This window comes from Ricinus communis, chromosome 8 (assembly GCF_019578655.1).
Source record: "Ricinus communis isolate WT05 ecotype wild-type chromosome 8, ASM1957865v1, whole genome shotgun sequence".
NCBI classification, from domain to species: Eukaryota; Viridiplantae; Streptophyta; class Magnoliopsida; order Malpighiales; family Euphorbiaceae; genus Ricinus; species Ricinus communis.
This window is the reverse complement of record NC_063263.1, coordinates 21,873,390-21,892,910: the sequence shown is the minus strand read 5'-3', so window position 1 is coordinate 21,892,910 and position 19,521 is coordinate 21,873,390. Positions and strand designations below refer to the sequence as shown.

At 29.7% G+C, this 19,521-nt stretch overlaps 2 protein-coding genes and 1 non-coding gene across 3 annotated transcripts; 2 read left to right on the top strand and 1 right to left on the bottom strand.

Moving 5' to 3' along the window:
- Positions 1 to 2,129: 2,129 nt before the first annotated feature.
- TRNAA-UGC lies at positions 2,130 to 2,202 on the bottom strand. Its single transcript has one exon. It is a non-coding gene; the product is annotated as a tRNA-Ala (tRNA).
- A 3,594-nt stretch (positions 2,203 to 5,796) lies between these two features.
- On the top strand, positions 5,797 to 9,400 carry LOC8267290 (protein ACCELERATED CELL DEATH 6-like). The gene is given in 3 exon segments (XM_025157798.2): positions 5,797 to 6,517; positions 8,785 to 9,208; positions 9,210 to 9,400. Coding segments are annotated over 3 exon segments (1,245 nt in total). The 5' UTR covers positions 5,797 to 5,841; the 3' UTR covers positions 9,355 to 9,400.
- Positions 9,401 to 9,466: 66 nt separating this feature from the next.
- Positions 9,467 to 10,699, top strand: LOC125370941. The gene is made up of 4 exons (XM_048378404.1): positions 9,467 to 9,511; positions 9,566 to 10,343; positions 10,464 to 10,521; positions 10,621 to 10,699. The coding sequence occupies exons 1-4, from the start codon at positions 9,467 to 9,469 to the stop codon at positions 10,697 to 10,699; spliced, it is 960 nt and encodes a 319-aa protein (XP_048234361.1).
- The last annotated feature ends 8,822 nt before the right edge of the window (positions 10,700 to 19,521 follow it).

Below are 19,521 nucleotides of genomic sequence, written 5' to 3'. Positions count from 1 at the left end.
TTTTTTTTCTCATAAATATAACATAAAATAGTTCACCTTTTTTCTTAAAGAAAATTTAAAAATAAATTAAACTAAATTATAAAATTCTTAACTTCAATTATTTTATTTGTTTACATTTTAATGTTTTCATATATATATATATATATATATATATATTCAAGATAGTTATTTTATTTACTGATTAACAATTTATAAAGTAATTATTTTAAAAAATTAAAAGATTAGAGATGATGTTACAAAAGATATTTCTTAAAATTCTAATTGAAAATAAAATATATTAAAAAAATTAGTGTCAGAATTAGTTATATATGATAATTAAATATCACCAAAATGCTATTTTTATTTTAATAGAAAGTTATATTTTGGGTCATTTTCGATTTTGAATCGGATTGTGTAGGTTATAAATTCTGGTATTATTGGATCTGAGATCGCGTGAGTTTCGAGTTTAGATAATTTTGGATTTGGTTATTTTTCAAGATCGGATTATATTGAGCTAAGGTCACTCGAATTTGGGACCACTTCGGTCTCAGATTGCTTCGGGTTTGAGTCATTTCAGGTTCGGACAATTTTAGTTTCTGGTTATTTCGAGTTCGCCTTCAATTTTATATTAAAATTCAAATTCGGACTAGTCGAATTTTAGACGAGTTGGATCAAATTTCTGGATTTTGACAAGGCTCTGCCATTTCTAACAATAACCTCCTAACTAAATTAAATTTTTACCTTTGATAGTAGGTAAAAGTGCAGGTTTATTTATAAACTAGGTCCATCCATAGAGTTTGTCTCATCTTAAATGATACTTATAAGTTATGTATTCTTAGTCGGTGGGAATCATGTTCATGATAAATAGACTTGAATAGAACTCATCCCAAAAGCTAGCTCAAAGGAAGAGGGTGTTCAATCCGCTTATATACATTATAACAGCCCAGTAACCAAGCAATGTGGGATAAATACAACTTCTAACACCCTCCCTCACTCTTAGCGTGACATACAAATGGGCCGGGACCAAATCCGCCATCGCAAACAAGATGCTGGCTCTGATACCATGATAAATGGGTTTGAATAGAACTCATCCTAAAAGCTAGCTCAAAGGAAAAGAGTGTCCAATCCGCTTATATACATTATAACAGCCCAGTAATCAAGCGATGTGGGATAAATACAACTTCTAACAGTTCAAACTGCAAAATCTCCGTCACATTTCTTTATTCCTGGTTGTATTGCTTATCTTATTAGCTCTTGTGATGATTTCTTTGGTATTTATGGTTGTTGAATATTTAAGAGTAAGCAAAAACTTTGTTGGCTTGCAAACTACATCAACAGAGTTGAAATCATCTCTTCTTTTTGTTTGTTATTGGTGTTCACCATTATTTGGATTTCCAGTCTACTACCTTTAGAAGTCGCTATTCTACTATTAGGAAGTTAGGCCATACTTCCTAATAGTCAGACAAAAAAAGAAAGTGTCAACAACTGCAACAAGATTAGTAAATGATGAGCAACACCACGGTATTGATTGAAAGAGAAAACAAGCAAAAAGGCTTACATCAATCAAGAAAAATCAGTGCAGACAAAAGACTCCATCAGAATAGGCAAAAGAGTTTTACAAATTCTAAAACTTAAAATCACCTAATAAAATCTCAATTAGATTGCATGACGATAATTAGTCCACAAAATCAGCTATCAATAAAGATTTTCTTGATTGATCTGAGCTCTAGAATATCTATAAAAGAGGTTAAAAAGAATACCGGACGGTGCCGCCCGTCTAGGCACTCACTTCGATTGTGTTTCAACTCTTTATATAGGAGTTTAGAGTTCTTTTTGTCCTATTAGAAATCAAACAAATAATATGGAAATCTTAATGGGAAAAGGTGCAAATACACCCCCACATTTACGAGGAGCACATAAGCTCTTAACCAATTTTTTGACGCAATTAAACATGGTTGTTATGTTTAATTGTGTTATAAGTCTCTAAGTAAACGACTCTTTCATCCCCAATAAACGAACATCTTCTCCACGCTGATGTGAACTACAAGCAAAAAATGGAGGTGCAGGGAATCGAGGACTGATGTGGCTAGTTTAGTTAGCCATGTAGGACCCATCTGTAAAGGGAAAATCTCAGAATTACAAGCAAAAACTGGAGGTGCAGGGAATCGAACCCTGTGCCTCTCGCATGCAAAGCGAGCGCTCTACCATATGAGCTACACCCCCGACGACGATTACACTTTGTAAGGCTTAAAACATTAACAAAAATTCTTGGTAGCAAGCAGACCGGCATCACATTCCAGCGTAGAGTATTTCTGATATAGCATTAAAGACTTTCATTCATTCCTTATTGTTTCTGCTGCTCACTAGCAAAACCATACACAACACAACACCACTGTCAGCATACACAGTGGTGTACGTTATTGAAGGTGCAAAAGCAAAATGCAAATTATAAGATGGCCAATATTAACTATTGATTATTTTCTCAATGGCCTGGAGAGATTGAATGGCTGCCTGAATAAAAGATTTAAGAGCTTCAATCAGTTATTCCTTCAAGACCGAGGGCTGCGACTTGCTGGGATCCTCGTCAAATGCCTTGGCTTGCTCAAGGTATTTGTCCATACGCGGTGCGGAAATAGCCGCAGAGTTTCCGTCTCACCTCTTGAAGCAAAACGCTGACGATCATAGGAAATCTCAGAGAAGGGTGCAAAAGAACGCCCTCGCTTTTGATACATCTCTTGCGATTTCATCAATTTCAAGAACTGTTGAAGCTCCAAGCCCGACATTCTGATTACTGGGTTGTGTCGATCATCAACCACATCCTCCAACAAATGTTGTGCTTCAATCAGCTTGCCCCGAGCATCGTACAATTTATTATTGTCAGGCATGGCTCTTGCTTCTTTCATCATTCCTGCAGTTCGAAGATGAGTCTCCTCAGTTATCACCTCTGGCCTCTCTTCTTGAACTAGGGATGTCGCGGTGCGACGTATAGCAAGGGTCGCTGGAGCGGCCTCAAAAAGTTTTGCAGATGGGTCCCACATGGCTGATTAAACTCGCCACATCAGGTTAGAGAAGACGTCCGTTTGCTGGAGATGAAAGAGCCATTTACTGAGGGGTTTATAATGCAGCTAAACGCAACAAACGTACTTAATTGCGTGAAGAAATCATTTTGGGGGCTTATGTGCTCCTCGCCGCAAATATCGGGGGTGTATTTGCACCTTTTTCGAATCTTAATCCTATAAAGATTGGTCTTTTTTAGTTTTATATGAATATCATTGATCTAGTCGGATGATTTAAGTAGAATTTGACTATAATTGACTTTCCTTAGATTTGTACTACCACAAGAACTTGAATTTGATCAGTCATGATTTACCCGGTATTATTGTATGTTTGGCATATTTTCATATGCTTGATCTATTTTTATATGCTCGATCTATTTTTAGTTATCACATCGTAAAATTAAAATTTACTCTCTTTGAAGTGAGGGCATAAATAAAAGGAAAAAAAGCTGTTTTGCAAAGTGAATGGGCAAAAATTAACTTGAAGGCCTAGGCTCAAATATTTGAAGCCAAATTATACCTTTCTCTTTTTTCAGTTAATACTTAATAAGAAAGTACAGTATTAAACTGCGACTCATTTATTAAAGTTTCAGAACATCTGTGAAGCTTAAATGATATCTTCTTTTATGCAAGATGATATGAATATAACATATGATATCTACTACTATTATTTAGTGAGAAAATGCTGAATATTTTAATAATTATAAATTATAGATAATAATTGACAATTATAACTTTTGGTAAAACACATAATATTTAAGGAAAGAGGATGTCACGTACAGTTGAAACCCAAAAGTACCTGATGTTATGTTGATTTGTTAAAAAGTCATGCTCCTTTGAGTGGTTCCCGGCCTTTCAACACTAAATAAATACATAAATTCCTCTAAATTTGACTTCATTCGCTTTTTTGCCCTTTTGAAAAGCCTTTCTTCCACTGTCCTTTTCCTTATGTTGCAGACACAAACTTTTGTTCTGACCCTTTTCTTTTATTCATTAGCTTTTTGTAACGATATCTATGGCTGAAATTTATAAAATTTATTTATAAATTTAAAATTTAAATATATTAAATAGACTGAAAGTTAATTTAGTACTTTATATAATTAAATTTATATAGAATTGATTACAAATTTATATAGAATTGATTATAATTAAACTAAATTCTAACAAAACAGATAAATTTTTTAAATAAATTTCATATTAGTAAATTAATATATTCTATAACACTAAAATATCTCTTTTAACTTTATCAATTTTATTTTATTTTTTTCTCATATCTTTTTTTAAATAAAATAAATTCTCTTATAATTTCAATGAAACATATATAAAATTATTAAAATCCCTAATAAGAAGACTTGTTTTAGGAATTTAAATAGAACTTTATGAGTAGGGCAAAAAGAATTTCCAAGATTTATGGATATCTACTTATTTATATATGTTCCTAGTTAGTTATTAATTATAATTTTAATTGATTAAAATAATGAAATATTTGCATCTCTAATTATATTTTTCAACAATTATTGCCTTTAGTTTAACACTTTATTAAGACAACCATTATTATCCACTCCAAGTGCAATACGCCCGACCAATTAGATAATTGATAAAAACCCAAAAGTATTACATGTCAATTTCTCTCTTTTTTTTTTTTTATTATTGTTTTATTATTTTGACGGTGTCCCTTATTAGTCTCCCATATAGGATTAGTAAAAGTAAGGAATTCGTTTTGTGAAGAATTAACCGCATATGAGAAATTGAAATAGATAATGAAACTGAGAACTCCACCCCAATCACAACAGCCTTTATTACCATTTCAGCTAGGTTAAGCCTACATGGTGTCAATTTCTCATTCCCATGCGATTGTTATATATATATATATATATAAAGAATTTATATCATTATTTTAATATGTAAAAATTCATTTTTGACATGTACCCATAAACATTGCCGACATATAATTTTATTTAATTTTATAATTAATTTATTAAATTACTTTGTTTTAAGTAAATAATGATTTTAATCTTTAAAAATAGTATTTTTAATTATATTTTAAATATTATATTAACTATTAAATTAACTTTTAATTATAAAGTGATTATAAATTCTAAAAAATAGCATATTAATTATATTTAATATATCATATTAACTAACAATTTAGTTTTAAATTATATAATAACTTCTAATCTTAAAAGATGACATTTTAATTTTATTTTTAGTATTATATATATATATATATATATAAAATTAATCAATCAATTTAAGATAGTAAATAAATTTAAGATAGTTTTTATATTTATTATTTTTATAAAACCTTTATATATTAAAAACTTTATTAAGAGAATATTAATGTGACGAATAATTATTAATATTGAAAATTTGAATATTTTTTTAAATTATTTTACATTATTATTTATAATTAAAATAAAAAAATTAAAATAATAATAATAATGGTGCAACATGCATGGAAACAATAACATTAATATTATTTTTTGAGTTCAACTGAGATTTTAATATAATATAATGTTTTAATTAGATGTTATAAGAAAATCTTTTTTATACTTTTATTCACAAATACTTGTGCAAGGACAAAGTCATTGGTAAAAGATGAAATTTAGGAAGTAAAAGAAAAATTGAAGGCCAAGGTTTTACATTTTTCAGTGTTCTTTTGTTGAAGTCTATTATACCTTTGTATATCTGAAGTCAAAGAAGTGATAGGTCATTCATAGTCTATATAAATTTGAACTTTATAAGAGTAGAAGTTGAGGAAAAAGGAAGCTGCTGGGAGCAAAGAAGCAAGCGGCTACAATCATTAATGGCAGAAGCAGAAGTACTAAAGCATGAGAACTTCATTTATCATGAACTGCTAGAAGCTGCACGGAAAGCGAACACTGACTACTTCATCAATTCGCTAAAAATAATTTCAAAAGAGGATCTCTCAGCCATCTTTGATCAAGTAGGCCCGTCAGGGAATTCATTGCTTCATGTCGCGATAAGTTCCGGAAGCAAGGAGATCGCCAAACTCATTGCTTCTGAATTTCCTTCACTCATTGTCAAGAAAGATATCAAAGGCAATACAGCTCTTCATTTGGCTGCTAGAAGTGGAATGCTTGATATAACTCGAATTCTTACATGTCCTGACGCGGATATTTCTTCAGGAATATCTTCTTTCTCTTCCAGGAAAGATTCTGCAGAAAGCACTCGTGCTAGTCAGTTACTGAGGATGAAAAATGTGTATGGGAACACTGCTTTGCACGAGGCTGTGATGAATGGTCACCATGCCGTGGCTCAATTTTTGGTTTCTGAAGATCCCGAAGTGCGGTTTTATCAGAATTTACAAGGCTGCTCTCCACTCTGTATTGCTATCAAAAAAGGGTATCAAGAAATTCTTCAGTCACTATTGTCGAAACTTCCAACTGGGCACGATGACTCTTTTGAAAGACTAGAAGGAAACTCAGCAGCTTATGCTGCCATTATGGAAGGAAAATTAGGTACTTGCTGCAATCAATCTTCTTTAATACTATTTGATTTATTTCCTTTAGCTTGTTTGCACTCTTTTGCGGTGCTAGGATTTCTTTTATTTTTATACTTAGAATTATATTATCGATTTCATTCCGCTCTAATCCAAATGATCAAAATATTCGGTTCCAAATCAAAATCTAAATAAAATACTCTTTATTTTGTTCCAACAAGCCATTTCAATGTGTTTTTTCTATTTGCAGAAGAAAACACTTTCCTCCCGTTCCGCTCAAATTCTTTTTACATATTTTGTTACTTATATTTCTAGTTCATGATGTAAATTCCTCAAATTTAATGAATATAATATAATTAAATAAAATCTTATTTTTATTATATTATATTCATTAATAATGTTAATTTATAAAAATTATTTAACTTTATAAAATAAATAATAATCATATTAATATCCTTAATAGTTAATTTATGTGTACATTATGTAAATAGAGTTAATTTATTTTTAATAATATCCCTTATATATGTTTAAAAGTGATTTTTATGTGTCTTATAATTTCCTGATTTAATAAAGAAATTAGTAATGTTTGTAATTATTACAGGATGATTAGATTAAAATATTTAATTTCAGGGTAATTTTGGAATTTTTTATAAGTTTAAGAGGTTAAAATATTACTTATTTTAAATTCAAAATTACATCTTAAAAGTGTTCAAACCATATTTTGACATTAGAAATAAAAATAATAAATTGTTTCATCATGTAGATATACACATTGGAAAAATATTTGACATAGACATTTCTGCCTTCTAAGAATATAAATATTCTTTAAATTACCACTAAATTAAATTTATATAATAACAGTTCAACAGAAGAAATAATTGATAATATTACTATAGAAAATGAAAAATTCGGCTAATTTATTAATCATTATCTTAATTATAATATATAATCTAATACTTTAATTATAATATTTTAACCATTATTAATCAATTATTTAATCATAATATACAATCTAATACCTAAACTTTATTAATATACTATTTATTCTTATTTTTGCAAGTATCTTATTAATTAATATATTAATTATATACGCTTTTTCTTGAAAAAAAATAACGTATTAAAGTATTAGTTATATTGCAATAGCATTATACCTATGTATCAAAAATATGTTAGAAACTTTATACTTATCTGTCAAAGGTAAAAATATATATCAAGAATCTGTTATATCTCAACTTTAATTTATTTATATTTCAATATTTGAATCCATAACATGCAATTTAAAAAGATAAATCAATCCAATATTTAAATAAGATTAAGTAATGCGGGTTGAATGATTCTTACATATCCATAATTAAAACATATTATTTTTCACTAAAAGAACCTAAGTCAATGCTTATCTCCAAGAATGATTGAGTGGCAAAATAATAAGTCTGTTTATTTCGTCATGTGGACTTTTAGAGTGGTTCTAATTTTATAATTAAGTAAAAAATGATTTTGTTCTTTAATATATAATTACTAAATAATTTCTTCTTTTTTTTTTCTCTTTTTCTTTTTATATTTTTTCACTATATTATCACAAATGAATTCATCAAATAGAAGATAAATTATGTAAGGGCAAGTATCCATAGATATTATATCTTGGAATTTCAATAAATTAGTTAAACTGTAAATAAAATTATAGAAATAAATTCCTTAGATGTTAGTGCTTGTCTTTATGTGATTTGTGCCTTATTTAATACATTATTCGTAATGATATTATTAGAAAAAATGAAAGAAAGAAGGAGAAGAATGTGGCAAGATTAAAATTGACAAAAGTTCCTTTATAAGGAATATAGAACTGTTAGTACTTTAAAATTGGTTATCATATAGCAAAACGCATGAGACTCTAATTGAATTCAAATTTCAACTAAATACTTAGCATAAATTTCTTTTTGCCTAGGAACTTGAGCATAAAACTTTCAATTAGTCATCTCTCCATGACTTCTATGAATATTAATATTATTTTAATTAATAAATTTTTTCAGTTTAAAAATTAGGATTATATTTTTTATATAGAGTAAATTATTATTTATTTTCTGAAATTTTATTTAATATATGACTAGTTTCTGGATCTTTTTTATTATATTAAAACTCTTTGAGTTTTAGTACAGTAGAATTGATGGTTTTCTGTTAGCCATTCCAAATTGGAATTAAAAAAAAAAAAAAACCAAATTCGAATTGTGGCCAATAATAATAAAAGAGGTGATTACGATATAACTCTATTTGACACTTCTTAATTATTTTTAGATATGCTAGAAGAGATGGTGAAGGCAAAGCCAGAACTATTGAGGTTAAGAGATAGAAAGGGACGAAGTGTACTTCACTGGGCAGCATACGAAGGTAAGGTTGATGCAGTCCGCTTCATTTCGAGTCGGTCCAAAAGTAGGATGTTTGAAATGGACAATAAGGGCTTCCTTCCTATCCATGTTGCAACCGAAAGAGGTCATGTTGATGTAATTAAGGAGCTGTTAAAGCAGTGGCCATGTCCAACCGAGTTGCTCAACAAACAAGGTCAGAGTATTCTTCATGTTGCAGCAAAGAGTGGCAAAAGTCATGTGGTAAGATACATACTGGAAACTCCTGCCCTCAAGGAGCTATTGAATGAGAAAGACATCAATGGAAACACTCCATTACATTTGGCAGCTACTCACTCTCATGTTGCTGTTGTGCTCACTCACGCGGGACAAAGAAATTAACTTAAACCTTCTCAACAATCACAATTTGACTGCTTTTGATCTCTGTCCAAAGATCTCCAGCGGACCGCCAAGAGCTCGGCATGTAAGAATTGAACGAAAAGTTGTTAGTTCAGCTCTATAATGCTTTACACATTAAATAAATAATGTAGTGAAGGAATGCAACTTTGTGCTAGAACATATTATCGGGCTAAACTAATTCAAACTGCTGATTCTTGTATTTATAATTGCAATTTATGCAAGACCCTTCAGTTCTAACAGCATGTATGTTTTTATCTCCAGTAAAGAATGATTGTTGATTACCGTATGGGTTTGATCCCTGATTTGTTGCGCAGTGTTTAACGAATGGTGCTCTGTGGTCTGCTGGGGCTCGCCCTGGTTCGAGCCTAACACTTCACAAGCGGAAGGGAGAAACTTTCCAGGAGCCAAAATCGCCCAACATTGAATATATCAAAGAACGGATTGGAATTCTTTTATTGCTTGAAATACTTGTGGCCACAGTCACCTTCACTGCTGCGTTCACTGTGCCTGGTGGATATAACAGCTCTGACGGCCCAGACAAAGGAATGGCAACCATGTTAAATTATAATATGTTTCAAGTATTTGTCATATGCATCACAGCAGCTTTTTATAGCTCCATCGTCAGCATTTTCTTCGCCTTCTGGACAACCCTAAGTGATATTCATTTAGTAGTTTCTCTATATCGCTTGTCAGTATGTCTTTTGGGATTAGCTCTTGGGATGATGTCCTTGCCATTCATGGCTGCAATACATCTAGCAGTAAACAAACTTACTTGGCTTGCTTCCTACACTCTATTCATCGGAATCGTCTCTTTTCTCATTCTGTTGTTCATGCTCACTTGTACCTTTCCATTTAGATTTAGCAACCCTTTTATGCAATACATCTCCTATTACATTTGTCAGATACTCATTATACTGTTAGGTAATGATTCCATAGAGAACACAGGAGAACGTGAGCCTGAGGAAATACAGCAATTTGTGAAAGATGAGCAGCAAAAGTCTTCACCATATGGACTAGACAAGCAAGAAAACTTGCAGCAGTCTAGCCAAGAGGAGCAGACGTCATTAAAACGCAAACACGAAAGGATAATAGGTACTCATAAATCATTCATGATTTTGCAGTACTTAAGCTTAATTTGTCAAATAATAATCATTTGATGGTACTAGAAGTCATATATAAAAACATAACTCATTCTGATTTTAGCTCTTGCAGATGCAGCATGGCCGAGGTACACATTAGCTGGCAATGATCTAGATTTTACACTGCAACTGTAAATCTGGTTTGAGTGCAACTGTAAGTCACGCTTGATCAAATTGTTGCTTTTATTGTATAGTTGAATTTTGACTACACTTCATGTTTGTCTTCTCAGATTGAATGTAGAATTCTTTTTTAGAATACCTCTTTGTGCTTTTAAGTTCTGTTGGTTCTTGAGCAGAGAAAATGGATAAACAATATGAATATAGCTGTCTTTGTGAGCTGATTTCATTACTTTTTCCAAAACAAGAGCTTATACTTGCTAGCATATCAGTTACAGTAGCGAAAAAATAGACATGCCAATCAAATATATATGCAAATAGGATGAGCACGATCTCATTATTTCAAACCATTCAACAGTACAAAAATGGCTTACCTCTAAAAGTTAAATATACTAAATTAAAACTTTTTCATTAAATAGTCCCTAAACTTATATTTAAGGATCAAATACACTAAATTTAAACTTTTTTAATAAATAGTCTTCTACACTTATATTTAAGGGTCAAATATATCCAATTTAATTTTTAAATAAATGAAATAATATTAGATATTTAGGTTTTAATTGAATTATAAGAATTAGAAAAAAATTTCATTAATCTACTGATACAATATCTAGTGACGCGATATACAATAACATATTTGACAAAATTTAAATTTTAAATTTAATTGATCTAAAATTGATAAGTGCTAAATAAGTCAAATTTCAACTTTCTAAAAAATAAATAAGTCAAATTTTAACTTTCTTGACAAATAGACACATAACTTGTCATTTTTGGGTCATTTAAATCCGAATTTTAAATTTTGCTAAACATACTCTTGTATAGTACGTCATCAGATATTCTATCAGTAAGTTAATTAAATAAATATTATTTTTAATTTTTATAATTCATTTAAAATCTAAAAATGTAATGTTATTTTACTTTTTAAAGAAACTTATTTATACATAAGTTCAAGGTGCTATTTAATAAAAAAAATTTAAATTTAATGTATTTAATATAAGTTTAAGGCGTAAATTGACCCTTTGTTTATTGAACAATTTTATAAATCTAAATATTTATACGGATTAATAGGTCATGAGCAAAGTATATTTATATCACTGAATTTTGACCATATTAACATCTTTTTGGTACCTCTTCTTTGATAATCGTATTAAATGATTTTTGAGTTTTGATTTCGTCTATATTTAAGTCAATCCCTTACAATTTTTAGTTAGTCAACTTAGTTAAAGAGTTTAATTATTTAATAAAAATTTAATTTAATTCTTCAATTTAATATCATATATATATATATATATATATATATATATATATATATATATATATATATTATCAAGTCAAATAAACATTTAAAATTTTAACTTAATATATAATGTCTAATAAAATATCACTAGATATGTTTTTACCTTATTAAATATTAATACTTTAGAGAATGTTTATATTTTATTAAATTCATGCATATTTTTATATATTTTAAGATATTTATGAATTCAATATATTTAATTTCTTATTGTTTTGATAAAATATGAAAATATCATATAATTATTAATCGGGTAAAGTTCAAAAAATAACTATGTGGTTTGCCGCTTACACACGTAAGGAATAAAGGTATTTTTTATATCAAAATAGTAACACGTATTTTTTTTTTTAGCATTTTTTAGGTACATTCAATATTTTTATTATTTTATATATTAAAAATATTAATAGAAATATAAATATTTGATAATATAAGTATTCTTAATTAATTTAGTATCCAATTAGATATTTTATGATCATAAATAATTGTTAAAAACATATAATTTTTTAATTTTAATCAAATCTAAGAAACAATTTTCCTAAATAAAGTTTTAGTATGTTTATAAATCTCTTGATTTATTGTCGGATGTCAAATTGCTTATAAAATTATAATTTAGTAATAGTTCATATTAAATATATGTAAAATTATATAATAAATAATAAAAATATATATATGTACCTCAAAAATGCTAAGAAAATAAAACACATTGCTTATAAAATCATAATTTAATAATAGTTCATATTAAATACATGTAAAATTATATAATAAATAATAAAAAATTAATATATATCTCAAAAATACTAAAAAAATAAAATACATACTCCTCTGATAAAAAAAATATTTATATTTCTCAAGTGAAAAAATGTCATACTATGTGACAATTTTTTAAACTTTATTCATATAAAGTGATTAATGCGTTAAATTCTCAAACAAATGGTATCAAAGTTTAAATATGGACAAAACTGAATGATGTAAGCAAAATCTGCTCTTGATTTTTCTACCAGTTGGTACAATGTTTTAATTAATATATTCAATATTTATTTATTTATTTATTTATTATTATTAATATTATGTCAGAAGCCAATGTTATTATTATCATTATATCATTATATTTTAAGAGAGAAAACTTATAAAAAGTCTATAGTTTCATGTCTCTTTAATTTAAATACGTACAATTTTTTTATGATAAATTAGTGTATATATTTTTATATGTAATAAAAGGACAAAATTTAATTATTATACTGTGAATTTTTACTGACGTGATGCTTATATTGGAGGACTATTTGATTATAGTTAAATATGATATTAATAAAAAATATGTTTATTGCTTTATTACGAAAAAAGATATATAACTAGAATTTAAAATATATGAAACTATATGTATAGAATACACGAACATTATTTTAAAAATTTATATAAGCGCTACGTCTCACAAATTAAGCCGCATTAGCGGTAATTTACAATTTATAATGAAATATTATCATTTGCTAACAAGCAAAAGTATGTATGCTGATTTATCACGAAAACATATAAACATTGATTCATCAGAAAGGTATGTATACTGATTTGTTATTAAAAAACACATACTTATTAAGTACAAAATCACAGCCATATTTTTAAAACTGTACCTTTTTTATATTAATTTTAAAGTATATTAAACACTCTACTCATAATTTATAAAGAAATGCAGTTAAAAATAATTTAAACAAAATAATAGTTTATTCACAATATCTTTTATAGGTGAGATGGATGACACTTGTTTTTTGGTTCAGTTAACTGTCACTTTTTTAAAATTAAAAACCTAAGCCTAATTAGTTTTGGTACGCTAATCGATTTGATTGGTTCTTTTCTTTTTCTTCTTACTTCTACCTGCAAACTTGCCGGCTAATTTAAATTGAAAATCCTAATTTGAAATTCAGAAATCTACACGAATGGAGACTAACATATGCTACTCCGACTGCATATTTTTAGCATAATAACTAAAAATCTTTTTTTTTCTTTTTACTTTTTGGTAGAAAATATTGGAGTTACAGAAACTTTATTTAAGAGTATAAGTTAGATTTTATGTGTAATAGTTTTGTATGAAAATGAATGGTGATTATTGTAATTAGTATAAGTTAGAAAGGGTTCAACACCAATTAGAGGAACAAAAGAAAGAACAGCAAAAGGCAAGTCAACAGCTAATTTGGCAGACAGTCTAACATGCGAAAATGAAACAGACTGGAAACTATTACATTACTGTCTAATATCATCCAGAACTTGGTGAAATGTCTTGAGACCAGATGTCCCATTCTTTAGATGAGCAATAAGACTCAAAGAATCACTCTCCACGAGCAGCTTCTTCCAGGGTAAAGATTTACAAACTACCAGGCTCTCGAACATGGCCATAGCCTCCGCCTCCTCCGGTGAGCACTTCATTTTCACTTTTTTTCTGCACGGTAAATAAAAATTTCCCATGCCAATCTCGAAGAACCACACCAAAGCCTAATAGCCCGGATGCATCACGAACAGCAACATCAACATTCATCTTCACAAAGTTTTGCTGAGGCCTCATCCAATGATTACGAGCAAGCTAGCCGCCAGATTCGAACTGTTGAACAGCTTGGTAGTCACACAAGAAGGTAAGGGCCCGAGAACTGGCAAGGTTGGATTCATCAGCATCATCATCAAAGATATGTTTATTCCTAACATTCCAACAAGCCCAGAGAAGTATACAAAACTGTTCAAACACCTCTGTCGTGTAGGAACTACTCATCATGCAGATCCATTCTTCGATGTCTGGAACCCTCACTTGATCAGCACAAAGACCCAGAGAAGAGCAAACCCAAATCTACGACTAACTGGGCATTCCTTCAATGCATGTAGAAGAGTTTCAGGAGCTCCTTTACATCGATTGCATATATCATTGACATGCATACCACGGCTTCTTAAATTCACTGTAACTGGAAGAGCATTGCACAAAGCACGCCACAAAAAAAAATTTAGCACGAGGTGGAATGTTACTATTCCAACATCTATTATAGATAGAAGTAGCACCAATAGAAGAAGATGAAACAGAAAAATTCAACAAGATATCACGTGCACGGTAATAAGCACTACGAACAGTGAAAGCACCATGATTTGTAAAAGGCTCGTAAATGTTATCTGGAGGACGCTTTCAATCAGCCTAATATTAAGAATAGCTTGAGCTTCATCCGGAACAACCATCTGGTTTATGAGCACCCTATTCCAGGAATTTGAAGCAGGAGAGATCGAGTCACTAACCATAATCGGGGATAATTACACCAATAGCTACTTAACTTTATATTAAGTTTCATTTTGGTCATTATATATTTTTCTTTTTTCATTATGGTTATTAACTTTAAATTGAGCAGCAGATTAGTCACTTACCTAAAATCTAATGGTTTAAGTTACTAGAATAATGATCTATCTAAAGCATCCAATGTTAAACTAACACTTGTTTTAGAAAAATTGACAAGTTACTATTCTAGCCATCAAACTAGTTAAATAAACTATTAACTTAACCCAAAACCAAATCCAACTTTAAACTTTAAAAATCCGCTAGGCTTTGATAATAAATCTTGACCGTTGTTTTTCCTCCTTTTCTTCTCATCTTCTATTCTTATTTTATTTATTATTACAATAATTTTATCATCTTTTACCTTAATTAATCTAAATTAATTTATTTTTTAAGATAATATTTTCTAAATAAAAAATATAATAATAATAACATTAAACAAGAAAAAAAGAAAGTGAAAAACAAAAAAGGAAAGAATGTTCAATTACCAAATTAGTAATATTTTTGCATTTGTTTGTATTTAAGCTATTGTTTCCTTTCTTTTTCTTATGACAACATATCTATTTAAGGATGTGTAATCAGCTCCTATTTAGTACAAGAACTTCAATATCAAATAAGTATTTGATAGATATAGCATTGGAAGAAAATAAAGCAGAGAGCTTACCCTTTCTTTCTATTAGAGTCGCAAGCTTGTTGTAATTGGTCTTAAAGGCTAAAGGGAGAACCTTGCTGCTTACTTGCTATATCCCTGCATTTTTGCACGGCTTGGCTCGTTCTTTGAAGATGTGCGATCAACTCCTACTTGGTGTAAGAACGTCAATACCAAACGAGTGTCTAAATACCAAATTAATTAAATATGAATGCTAATTGTAAAATAATAAGTATGTAGAACTTACAATATATGAGTATATTTTCTCCTAGTTGTCTACGATGCTAGTTTATTGAAATGAAATTTTGGAATTCAATTATTTGCTTCAAAGCTTGAAAATTAGAAATTTCATTTTATAGTATTAGAGATTTTATATTGTGAATTTAGGAGATTTAGAGATTTTCTTAAGGAGCTTTCCACAAGGTAAATCCAACACCCACTCATCATCCCAAATTCGCATACTCATTCCATTTCCAATTTGCTACTTAACACCTGAATCAACAATCCATTTTGATTCCATGATACTTGTCCAAAAATAAGAGCAATTGTACGTTTTCTTTGCTTGCAAGAAATTGCAACACGTAAAGTATTAAGTTTTCAAGACTCTAGAGCAAAGAGACATAGGGCTAGTTAGGAGTCTCCAATATTGTTTGGCTAAGAAAGCATGCTTAAAGGCAACTAAGTGTCGAATGCCCAGCCCCTTTCTCCTTTGGATAAACACAAATCTTTTCAGTACAACCAGTGCATACCTTTGTCCTTCTTACTAGAGGACCAAATAAAACGTGTTATCATGGCCTGAATTTCATCACACAATGTCTTAGGCAATAAGAAACAACTCATCACATAATTAGATATTGCTTGGGAAATGGATTTAATTAGCATAATCTTACCCGCATTGGACAATATTTTTTCCTTCCAACCCTTTAATTTTTTCCATACTCGCTCCTTAACAATACCCAAACCCGTTGTTGTTGCACTCAAATGTTATAAACTAAACAACAACTTGTAGACTATAAAGTCTTTCTTGATCATATTCCTATCAAATGTGATAATACTAGTGCCATTAATATTTCTAAGAATCCTATTCAGCATTATAGGACCAAGCATATAAACATTAAGCATCAGTTCTTATGTGATCATGTGGAAAATGGTGATGTTGTATTAGAATTTATTGATGCAACACATCAACTTGCAGATATATTTACCAAGCCACACATCAACTTTTGGGAATATTTCTTTTGTACTTCTTATATTTGATGCCAAGCTTGATTCGAAGTTTGGAGAATTTGATGCTCGGTTTAAACATTTAGAAGGAAAATATGATACCCTTCAAGCCGATATCAAATTTATCAAATATCAATTCCTAGGTCCTCCTTAGTTCTTGATACCTTTTTAAAGCAATTTTCAAACTTCTACTCTTTATAGCTTTAGTGCTTTTGGGAATATTTCTTTGGTACTTCTTTTTGTTGGTACCAAAAGAGGAGAAAAGTATTGTTCTTATACCTTCTTTTAGTCATAAATGATATACCCTCTTATATTCATGTTGTGTTTGTGTTGATACTATTAATTATGAATGGATGAACAACGATCTTTATTGTGATTGATATTGTGGTTCCCTATGATCTTAATCTTATCATAAGCATAAACTCCTTTTAATAAGGGGGAGAAATAATTTTTCAAATAATTATTTTTCACCATAAAAAAGGAGGAGAATGTTGAACCTTGAGGGTTATTAATCCTATTTTGATGGTTACAAATAATTAAGAATGACTAATTCTATGTTTGAGTATTTATGTGTAAGGAAAGAAAATTGGTTCTTCTAAGACACGGTAAATTCATACTATGAAACATGAGTTTCCCATGCACAAAGAATTCTCACTTCAAACAGCAAAAAGGATAGTAGTACTCAAGGCATGCTTTATAGCCATAAAAATGAGAATTCATGGCTGTGAAGAAATATTCACGCCCGTGACAAAGATCTCTTCCTCAAGAACAAAAACATCCACTAAAGGATTCATGGAAAAGGTTCCCAAGCCGTTAATATGGATTCCCAACCACAAATAAGTGTTTCCAGCTATGAAGAAGTTTTTCACGCCTGTGAATTCTGTAGAATCTCCAGTTTCTCAAGAAATCACAGAAGAGCTTACAATCAAAGTTCCCAAGCTGTGAAATCAAAGTTTCCAACTGTGAACACAAGTTCCCAGCCGTGAAAGCAACTTTCATGGTTGTGAAAAATTATTCACGGCCATGACGGGTTCCAACTATTCAATCTGTTTTTCACGCTGATGACTGATGGTCGTGAAGGACTGTTCACGCCCGTGAAGCCGCATTTATGACAACTGCAGAAACTACTATTTTTGCATTTAATGAGGCTGCAACTACTCTTTTTCACTTAGAAGTATTTAAACAATATTTCTAAGTGTTCTAGGTTAAGCAAGAGTGTTTACTTTGAGTCCTCTATTTTTGTATATATTTCTAAACAACTCAAGATCTTCATCTTTTCATATTATATTAAAGGTTCAAGCTTGTGATTGGATTTTTGGGTAGTTGAGTTATTAATTCTTATATGCAATACTCAAAAGGTGAGATTGAGCGTTTGGGTAAAGGATTAAAAACTCTTGTAACTAAGATTAAAAAATCTTAAAGTGGGTTAGGATGTAAGCCTAGGAAAATACTTGGGTTGGAGTGTGAGCCTTTAGGAAAACACCTGAATTTTTTCTTAGTCTTGTAAAAGAATACAAATAGAGTTAGTTTTGTAATTTTATTTGATAGTGGAAGTCTCAAGAGAATTTGAACGGGTTGTCGAAGCCCTTCAAAATAAATGACTGATTTTCCTAAACTAACTTGTAGAAATAGTGAAACCAGGTCGAATCCCAAGGGAACCAATGTGGATAGCTTCTCAAAGTAAAATAAAAGGGGGGATTTTGAATGTTTGAATCAAAATTATAAATAAGCAGAAAATAATAAAGGTTGAATATTAAAGTAAAATAAAAATTAATCTTAACAAATTTCCAATTCAAGAGTGCTAATTCCATCCAATTATAATCATGATAATAGGCTAAAATATCAATTCTTATATTCAAGTACTTAGTCTACTTATTCGAAAAAGCTGCAATAAGTATAATTCTCTTAATACAATTGACTCAAACCCAACATCCAAATCAAGACTTATCATTAGTCTGGGCACGATAGCGTTCCATATCAACTTAATGATAGCATTAAAAATAATGAGAATGACTAAACCAACATTAATTTAATTGAGATAATTGAAATAACCTTATTCCTTTATTTCCCTAGAGCCTATCATGCAAGCTATGTAATTCGAATAAGCCGCAATCACACACACATGAGCCAGCTCCTTGCTACTTGTGTCAATCGTTCATGCCAATTACGGATCACAAACTTAAAGTTTAGCAATAGAAAAATCAATATCAAAGTTGAGTCGTCAGTTCAATCAATATCAATAATTTATAAATAATAAGAACAAGAAATAAAGAATACTTGAATTAAAGAAGAATTCTGTTAAGCACAAAGCCTCACAAAATCACAATTGGAATTTATTCACTCTTGAATTAGAAACTAAGAACTTAGCCACTCATGGTGGAGTAAGAATTCACAAGATTGTAGAGAGTAGAAGAAGAATAAGAATATGAATTCTAAAGGTACTTCCAGCCGTCCTTAAATAGGAAGTAAAACCCTAAACCCTAATAGAATCCTTATAAAAAAGAAATATCCTATTTAATCTTATCCCTATAAGGAAGGATAAGATTAAGAAT

Bases quoted from the DNA above. Each gene is read 5' to 3' on its own strand.
- LOC125370941 (XM_048378404.1), top strand. From the start codon at position 9,467: ATGCAAGACCCTTCAGTTCTAACAGCATGTATGTTTTTATCTCCA. The intron at 10,344-10,463 runs GTACTCATAAAT...TAGCTCTTGCAG, and splicing joins CAAACACGAAAGGATAATAG to ATGCAGCATGGCCGAGGTAC. The intron at 10,522-10,620 runs GTAAATCTGGTT...TTGTCTTCTCAG, and splicing joins CTAGATTTTACACTGCAACT to ATTGAATGTAGAATTCTTTT.